The 9,932-nt window shown below is 36.4% G+C and overlaps 1 protein-coding gene and 1 long non-coding RNA gene across 4 annotated transcripts in view; one reads left to right on the forward strand and one right to left on the reverse strand.

Annotated features, from left to right (window-relative positions):
* Nucleotides 1-463: 463 nt before the first annotated feature.
* The window catches only part of LOC110028125 (probable copper-transporting ATPase HMA5), a 48,296-nt gene continuing 38,827 nt past the window's right edge, over nucleotides 464-9,932 (forward strand). Inside the window, exons 1-2 of one of the 3 annotated variants that reach the window (XM_020729857.1) lie at nucleotides 464-799; nucleotides 1,229-1,499. In XM_020729857.1, the coding sequence (XP_020585516.1) occupies nucleotides 1,242-1,499 (258 nt within the window). In that variant the 5' untranslated portion in view covers nucleotides 464-799; nucleotides 1,229-1,241. Of the gene's footprint in view, nucleotides 800-1,228; nucleotides 1,500-3,985; nucleotides 4,089-4,559; nucleotides 4,978-9,932 lie in introns of those variants that run through there. The other 2 variants (XM_020729855.1, XM_020729858.1) reach the window with 2 other exon arrangements.
* LOC110028126 overlaps nucleotides 3,161-9,932 on the reverse strand; it is an 8,667-nt gene continuing 1,895 nt past the window's right edge. The window contains exons 2-3 of the long non-coding RNA XR_002294408.1: nucleotides 3,344-3,470; nucleotides 3,161-3,238 (exon numbers count right to left, since the gene is read on the reverse strand). This is a non-coding gene — a long non-coding RNA (uncharacterized LOC110028126). The remainder of the gene's footprint in view (nucleotides 3,239-3,343; nucleotides 3,471-9,932) is intronic.

Here is a 9,932-nt window from a genome sequence, read left to right on the forward strand (position 1 = left end):
ATATATATATATATGCTTTAATTATAAACTAAATATATAAAAGCAAATTTTAACTTAAATATAAATAATCTTTTGCTTATATCTAAAATACATATTATGTGTTGTTAATCATCATAATATATGCTTGTTTTTTAAACATCAATTATAAAACTTCGCCCTTTTAAAATTGTTTTTAATGTTTTGATATTAATAAATTAATCTTCAAACCAGTTGCATTTAAAAATCGCCCTTTTTCAATTAATGCCGCATTTTCGAGTTGATAAACTGTTTAAAAAATAAAATCAAATTTGTAATATTCATTGTATTTTTGGAACTCGATATTCTAAGAAAAAATAACTCTCCCACATTTCGTTTTGTTTCAATCCGGAACTCGGTCGATAACCCACGGCAGACGTGCGATTACTCGCATAGCAGCGTCCTCATCGAAACGTTCGTCGCTCATCGAACGGCAGGCAATGATTCCCGCATAGATTCAGGGCTTGGTCCGTGCAGGAGACGTTGGACTTTCAAATTTAAAAAAAGTTATAAAAGATAAGAAAAAGAAAAGAAGGCGCGCACTTAAAAAAGAACGGCTTATTGGTGCGACCACGAACAAACAAAGGCTATCGTGTGATTCGTGTCCTCATCATCGTCCTCTTCTTTCTCCCAACTTTTCTTCTTTTTGAACTCCAGCTTATGGTGCCAAACCTAGCTACTGTACTTCATAATTGGTCAGAAAACCCTAGTCGTATTTCAGATTTCGAATCACAGCCGACAGTAGAAGTTCCAAGTATTGGTAAGTTCGAGGATCAGGACTCGGGTGAGTTTTGAGCCGGCCTTCTTATTTTGTTTGCTCCTTTGGGATTTGCGGCAGCTGTCGGATCGCAGATTCTAAAGTTTACCTTTGCTTGCCATAAGAATTTCTTCTTATTTTTGTTGATAGTTTTTTTGCTACAGGGCATATGGTCATCTGCTATGTAAAAATTGCAACTGAATTAGAGCATCCTTGAAAATTACATTCTATTCGATATAAATCTCTTCCTATTGGTCTGATTAATGTTTCAATCCAGAACTAAAATGCCTTTTGCGTTACTGTTTTTGAAAATATATGGTTTTTTTTTTTTCAAATATGGTCTTTTATCTTTGTATGCCATTAATTTTTTTTCTCTGTTTAGGGTCTGCTTGGCTTTTTGGATTAAATTTTTATTCGATTACTTATTTTTTCATTTCATCCTTTTTGCTTGAAAAGATTGAGAGAAGAAATGGATTTAAGTGGAAAAGGTAGTCTCATAGAGCCACTCCTGCAACCTTCAGAGAACGCGACTATTAATATAGCTCAGTCTGCTCAGATTGATGGTTTCAAAACCAGAAAGATCGTGCTGAAAATTGGGGGCATGTCTTGTGCTTCATGTGCAGTTTCAATAGAATCAGTACTGGGAGCCAAGGAAGGCGTTGAAAACATCATGGTTTCGCCACTTCAAGGACAAGCCGTAATTGAATATAAGCCTGAAATTGTCAATGTAAGTCTAAATATCATATTTGACGTTCATCTTTCTGATTTAAAACCATAGTTGTATTGAAAAACTCATAATACTTTATTTGGCATTGTTCTTTCACAAAATAGAAATCTTTTTTTTAGATAATTTTGATCCAATTGCTCGATGAGGGTGAACTTATGTTATTTGCATGTTTAATGAGGCTTTATAATCCTACAATGGGATCCGGACTTTATTTTACATTGGAAAATTTTTGTCTAGAGATAATATTGATGCTACAATTATGAGGTTTTAAAGTCTCTTAGCCAACTTTTCCTCCAACGGATAATTTTTCTTCCAATAGAGGACTTATTTTCCAGACGGAAGACTCAAACTATTTTCTAGACGGAAGACTCAAACAAAGGATTTTTCCCTCTACGAAGGACTCAGACAACGAAGGAGTTTTCTCCCAAGCGGAGGACTCAGACGGAGGACTTTCTAGCAGAACAAAACAATACAAAAAATTGAAATATTATGCACTATTCTTTTAAATGTGAAGTAATATTATAATTTAATTTTTCGTCCTCCCGTCCTCTATAAATAGGAGGGTCCTTTCAGGTAAAAGAACCCATTTGATTCCTTCCACTTATAACATTTATGTTCTGTGAAATAAAATGGTCCATGAGCTTCGGAACAACCCGATTTACCCTTAGGGAGAAAGTGTTCCACTTCCTGTCTCTCTCTCATTCTTTTTGGGCACGATCACCGGACTTATTTGAATCCAACATGAGCGCAAATCATGTCATTTGAGAAAAACAATCAAGAACACTGCCGGCGATTTTGCACATCAATTAGTTATCCTCCCACATATCCAGGCATACTCTCTGTTCTCATATCTAAAGATCTCCAACGCTATTCCCGTATGCAAATCCCAACCTATCGACCCCACCAAAACGATCTTCAATTCTGAAACACACAACCTCCGACCCGAGAGCAATACTCCCATTGGCAAAGATGTCCAGCGGAGAGACGAGCTGGAGCAGGTCCGCTTCAATTTCTTCAATCAAAACAGCGAACATTTTGCCCACCGATCGACGTCAATTCGGGTGCCTCCTTCGCACGGGAGCCGCCCTCCTGCAATTTTTCATTCTATCGCGCATTAAATTCCCCTATACCGGCTGTCTCCTGGTCGGTTTTTTCTACCGAGCAAAGTTCTCCTACACCGGCCGCCCAACCGACCGGCCTTTCTCCCGCAGCTGCTGTCTCACCTCATTTGGCCGCCACTTCGCCAGCCGCCCTCAGTCATCCTTATCTGCCGCGCGTCATCCCATGCAGCATATCTATGCCCGACACGTTCTCAAAGGCATTTCGCATTTCTCTGTCGCGCAAAGGCCCATTGCTCAGAATCACTCCTCTGAGCAACAAGTACACATCTTGAACCATGAACAAGTGGTAGAACAGGGAGGTAGTTTTGGCAAATAAATGATGAGCCAGTCGCTGAAGCGTGAAGGTTTTACCGATCGTATCCTGTCACCATCACATGGATGTTTTCACCACACGGCAGCCTCACCGGCCCACCGAACGACGGTCTACCACCTCGCCGATTGACCGTCACTTAGCGGCCGACCACCCCTCGGTCGACTGGCCTTTATTTCCATCGGCCGGCGCCCATTATTTTTCGATGTCAACTAATTTGGATTCATGGAATCCTGCGCAACTTAGAATGATGGCTTTCGGCGGCAACAATTGTGCACTTGTTTTCTTTAAGCAACATGGTTGGACAGCTGGTGGTAAAATTGAGACAAAGTATGCTTCAAGAGCTGCTGAAATATATAGGCAAATGTTGTCTAAAGAAGTTGCTAAAAGCATGATAGTAGATACCATGTTACCTTCTTTATCAGTTACGGAAGCATCATTACAAGAGACTGCTAATGGTCTTGAAGATCTTAAGGTTGCCCATATGTTGGAACAAAATTCAGTGAACAATCATTGGAGATCTAGAGACTGCTCATCCACCTAAAGCAAATAATTCACCGGTGAGCAATTTTGTTAAAAAGCCAATTAGCGATAAAACAAGTTGGAAGCAATTGCGGTGGCTTTGGCGTTAAAAAAGTCACTAAAAAGAGTTTGTATGCAAAGGCCTGAAATGTTTGAACCTGCAGTATAGTCAATGGATCATCCTTGTCCTCTTGGATCGACTATGTTGAAAGCAAGCCAGCCGCTGAAACCATTTCTGAAGGTAACAAAGGAAGTGGACATGTGGCCCCTCCAAAATCCTCAAATTTCTTTGAAGAATTTGGAATGTACAGCAGATGTCAAAAAAAAAAAAAAAAAAAAGGCCGGCCCCCAATGTTATACGACGTGAGCCAGATATCTCCCCACGCAATCAATTTTTGCAGACCGGCCTCCAACCATTCCTTCTGTCACGAGCCGGATCTCTCTAGTCCGACTGCTTTCAGCCAGCCGACAGCCACGGGGAAGCCTACAACTTAGTAGCTTCTCTTCTAACCAAAACCGTGGAGAGAGATAACTTATCAACTCTTCTTTGCTGGCGAGAAGCACCTGTACGAGACACATGAATTTGGAGAAAATATTACATCCAGAGTGCGGACGCAGTTCTACGTGCGGACTACAGTAATATTCTGCCATATGTATTATATCGGGCCCACCTAAAAAAATAATAAAGTGAAACTGCGAAAGTTATTGTAGTGGAACCGCGGAGGTTATTAATTGAGATGGTTATTGGGGCATTAACTTCAATAAGGCCACAATAATCCCCTGCAATAACCTCTTGCAAAATTAACTCCAATAATGCCACAATAATCCCCACAATAACCTCCACAATAACCTCCACATGACAACATATTATTGGAAGTCCGCAGGCAGGGCTGCGTCCGGACTCCGGATGTAAAATTTTCTCTGAATTTGGGGCTTTATTTTGTCTAAACCGATGGTCTGGCAAACGTTAATAGAAATCCGATATGATTTACTTGCTACTTAATTGTTATGTATTCATAAATATACAAATATAAATTGTTTTTTTTGAGTGCATACCACCATATTCTTTGTCTATCTAATCATAAGTTTTATTGTTTTATTTGTCAGCCTATTGGCTCGCCGTCCGTCGGATTCGCCATCTGACCACCTTGCTTCTCTGGCCGGCCACTTCACAACCAGCAAAGATTAAAACTTGTTGAGATCAAGAAGTTTAAATTTTTTGGTGATGACTCAATACTTGAGAAAATCGAACCCGGGCAACAAACAACCGACAACGACTTCACAAGCATTCGATCGGTAAAAAGGGCTTAGAGATGATTCCTTACTCGGCAGAGACAAGCTCCACAAGTGGTGCAAAAAAAAATCTAACACGCTGCAGTGACAAGCTCTGTGAGGCGTGTAAAAAATCTATCACCCGACAACAACGAACTCTTCGATGGGAGCCAAAAAAAATCTATCACCCAACATCGACAAGCTCCTTGATTGGTTTAAAATTTTCTATAATGCTGCATCGACAAGCTCCTTGGTGAGTGAAAAAAAATCTATCACTCGGTAATGACAAGCTCCGCAAGGTGTGAAAAAAAATCTAACACTCGGCAGCGACAAGCTCCACGAGGGGTGCAAATAAATTTATCACCCGACAGCGATAAGCTTCGTGATGAGTGCAAACAAAATCTAACACCCGACAACGACAATATTCGCGAGGTGTGTACAAAAGTAAATCACCCAGCAGCGACAAACTTCACAATGGGTGCAAAAAAAAGTTTTAATACGTGACAACGACAAACTTTGCGAGGGTTTTAAAAAATCTAACACCCCACAACGACAAGTTCCGCGAGGGGTGTAAGAAAAAAATCTATCACCCGACAGGGATAAGATCCGCGACGGGTGTAGAAAATCTAGTACCCGACAACAATAAAGCTCTACGATGGGTGGAATTTGAGTTGAATAAACGTCATGCTTAAGTTATCTTAAAACAAATATCTTTTCAAAACATCTACTCATCAAAGGCCAATGAAAGAGCTGTTAGAAATTTAAGTAAAGCTTGGGCTAAGGAAAGAATATCTTTTCAGTACCTATGATTTTTCAATTTTTATTGCAACCTCGCCTCCAAGAAAAGAAAAACTTTGAGGCTTCATGTATGGACTGAAACTGTCACTATACTCGAACCGTCATCAGAATCACACCTACAGTTTGCTCCCGTTTAATTGACTACCTTCTACCGAATTCTCCTCCAACGGAGGATTTTTCTTTTGATGGAGAACCTTACCTCCGACAACCGACTTTTCCTCCTTCGGAGAACTTTATCTCCGACAACCGACTTTTCCTCCAACGGAGCGCTTTTTTTCCATGGAGAACTTTTTCTCTGATGACCGACTTTTCCATCATCTTAAAACTTCTCCTCCAACAATTCCTCCAACAGAGAAACACCAGAATAACAAATCCAGTAGATAATGACAAAGACATCAGGACTAAGCGTGAAAAACTCCTAACAAGGAATACCGTTAACAAATTATGCGTTCAAAATATGTTTGATTTATAAATTTTCTTATTTTTATCACAGTTGTTGCCATCAATGAGCAAAAAAGTTAAGAAACTTAATATGCATACTAAAAAATGGTCTGCACAGATTTCGAGATAATTTATTGTATGTATTCATTAAATTGGCTACCCTTGACCGTCCTTTTCTCCAATGGAGGATTTTTCTTCTGACGGAGGTCTTTTTCCCCTCAACAGAAGACTCAGATGAAGGACTATTCCCTCCAATGAAGGTCTCAAACGAAGGACATCCCCCCCAACTCCTCGACGGAAGACTCAGACGAAAGACCTTTCTCTTCTAGGTGGAAGACTCAGACGAATGACTTTTGCCCATGATGGAGGACTCAGACGAAGTACTTTTTTGCTTAATTGGAGGACTGAGAAAGACTTTTTCTCCCAGGTGGAGGACTCAGATGGAGGACATTTACCCCAGCTGAGGACTCAGACAGAGGAACTTTTAGTAGAACGCAACAATATAAAAGACTAAAATATCCTATACTACCATTTTTATAGCAAGACTAATATTATAATTTATTCTTTGACCCTTCTGTCATCTATAAATACGAGGGCCCTTTCATATTAAAGGACCCTTTTTGCCTCCTTCCACTTGTAACATCTATGTTTTGTGGAATAAAATGGGTCCACGAGCCCTGGAGCACCACGATTCTCCTTTACGGTGCAAGTCTTCCTCTTCCTCTCTCTCTCTCTCCTCTGTCCAACACCCTAATCCTTGGGCACGATCTACCAAACAGATTTGAATCCAACACTAATACTTGCTCTTTCCTTAACTATGCAATTCATAGCTTAGGTATTGTTATTGCTAAATATAGAAAATGGATTTCTTAAAGTAAAAATTGAAATAATGATTTTAAAATATGCAAGTAGGTCGTTTTTCTTTTGTTTATTAATTCTGAATGGTTTAAGCAGACCAACTGTTTTTCTAATCGATTAAGATCATTTTTTTATGGTATGCCCAAATCTTTTTAGGTCTAGCTCTGCTTTTCATAAGGTTAATCCAAAAATCTAGTCTTATAGCTGGATGGTGGTGGTTTAATGTGACCAAACCATGGAAATTGAAATAATGACTTAAAAATATGCATGTAGGTTACTTTTCTTTTTGTTCTAAATTCTGGATGGTTTAAGCAGGTAGCTTGTTTTTTTCTTTGTTTATTTTTTTGTGGACAATGTCTTCCTTAAGTTATTATACTATGCAGATGTTTTGTCATATTTTAAGAAATAACTTGGTTGCAAATTTTTTATCCGGAAAGGTTTGAACTAGTTTTTAATTGCAGGCAAGATTGGTTTCCTTAGAAAAACAAAAATTATAAAAGAGAGTACCATTTCTACTTTACATTGACCATGAAAGAGGTGTGCCCAAAACTATACAATTTATCATATCAGGATTGTTTGCTTTGATCAATTTGTAATGAAATGACCGTATATGATAGCTCTTGACTATCTCGACTATTTCATAGCCTACATTTATCCATAATCAAGACCTTTAGTTTCATGTTTATGGCTATGAAAGGCCTAGCTTTTTCTTGCTTGCTTGAGTGATTCTCCAAGCATAATGATACTTGGGTCACATAGTATTGACTGAGTGAATCCCTTATTATCATATATATCTTTCTGTTAGAAGTAAATCTTTACCTGTATCTTATCAATTCATTATGCCAAACCAAATCACTATTAGCATGATTTTCTCAATGTCTCATCTAAAACAATGACATATGACAAGCGTCAATCTACCATAATTGGGAAGTGGTTCACTAAACATGAGACTTGGTGCTGGTTTCATATGTGAGAATGATGACAGTCATTTATGGTAGTGCTTGATTGTTAATGTAACGTCTAGTTAAACCTACCCTCCCCCATGCACCCACCCTTATTTATTCCAATCTCTGTCACCTCCATCAATTTTATGTTTATAACTATAAGGCCTATGAAGGGATTTTGAGATAGTATCAATGTCCCGAATGAATGATTTAGATGTATCTTAGCTTGGTGAGTGATTAACCAAATGCCATAAGAACTTGAGTTAATTTAATGGGTGAGTGAAGCCTCATAGATCTATATGAGTGAAACATTTTGTATCTACTGTATTTTCTTTCTTAATAATTAAACTCTTTTCCTGGCATTTTATAATACTACTTTTATGTTGAGTACATTAAGTACAATGTATCCCATTCTAATTGGCTCCCTTTTTAATCGACCAAATGCTTAACAGAAGACTTCCACCAACACACATCCTAACTTGTACTCATCTAGATTAAGTGGGCAAAAAAAAGTTCCTCTAAATTATCTATAAACATACACTTACCTTCCAACTCTTTTAATACTTATTAACAGATAATAATATGGAAGCATGTATAGCATAATTATCAAATAAAATATAAAGCTTCTAAAAGAAACTCTTATCTACAAAGGCTTACTTACCAAAAACACTTATTCACATCATACACAACTGTCTTCTATAAACACTAAAAAATGTGCAATCAAAAGTATTATATATAGATAAACAATTTAGCTAACTACTAATCAAATTACTTCTTTCACTTCCCTGAAGATTATAGTTATAACGTGGTAAGCTCCATCCTCAATGAAATAAATTATACTAAAATTAACTTCAAATATATAAAAAGTAAATAACATACATGATAATTTAGGATTAACATGAGTATTTATATTTATAGTTTTAATTAGTTTAGTGCAATAATAATATTAAATAAATATATTTTAAGTGCTTAGGTAAAGAAAATATTATGATATGTATTAAGTATAATAAATTTCTAGAAATATTTACAACTGTTCATAATCAAATTCTTAAATGCACCATACTAGATTATTTCATATATAAGTTTGTTTAAATTTCCAATTTTCATCATATTCTCAGTATTATTTATCTTAAAATAACATATGATATTTGTATAGGCTTTAACCTATTTAATTCATTAATTCATCACCGAGCCTGTCGGCTTTAATAATCTTGGATAAAATTTTGCTAGAATACTATCATAATCATCAAAAGCCACTCGGCAGTAGCAAGTTCATAATAGCTATTGATGAAGTATGGTCACTACAATATTGTAATTATCAACTACTTCTCAATACCATCTAGATCAGTCTAACTTCAACATCAAGAGTCGAGAATTCATTTATTTTGCTTATTAAGGCTTATCTTGTTAAAAATTTGTCTTTCCCTTATGTAGGTCATCATCATTATTACTTGCTTATCATAAAATAACTTGACATTTTCATGATCCATCTTTAGCTGTAATGGTGATTTTTTACTCGTATTTTTCTTAGCATCAATTTTTGTTTTAACGATCAACTGTTCTAACATGCATCACAAATACATTGCATCTTGCATATTTCACATTTTTTATTTATTATGTATTTTCTTATAAAAATATTATGAAGTCATATTGAACAAATTTTTATTTCCATATGATTTAAACATTGTTGTCAAATTCAAAATATGTTGAATATGAATAAAATTCTAATTGCAAATACGTAGTAGATAGTTTTTACTTCTAAGTAATTGACAATATTAGACTTATGGATGGTTTGCTCCTTATTTTAGTAATTATACATCTCTTCAAGTATTAGGTTAGTCTAACGATGAATTGTTTCACTATGCTCATCTTGAAAAAATTAGTTAAATTATATATAATTATTAGGTTAAAACTCAATTTATACAAAAAATACTCAATTGATATCTTACCTCGAAGACTTCCTATCATTCAAGCCCAAGAGACAATAAAAACAAATCCAAACACACTTAATCTTCTTCCTTTCTTTTAACTCTTCTTTCTTTACCTAAATCCCTTAGATTACCTATAGTAATACCTTAGCTACCCATTGTTTGGCTAGTAATTGCTCACAAAATGGAGGTAATTTAAAAAAAATTATTCAGTAAATGTAATTATATATATATATATA

Source organism: Phalaenopsis equestris, unplaced genomic scaffold (assembly GCF_001263595.1).
Source record: "Phalaenopsis equestris unplaced genomic scaffold, ASM126359v1 Scaffold000490, whole genome shotgun sequence".
Taxonomy (NCBI): Eukaryota; Viridiplantae; Streptophyta; class Magnoliopsida; order Asparagales; family Orchidaceae; genus Phalaenopsis; species Phalaenopsis equestris.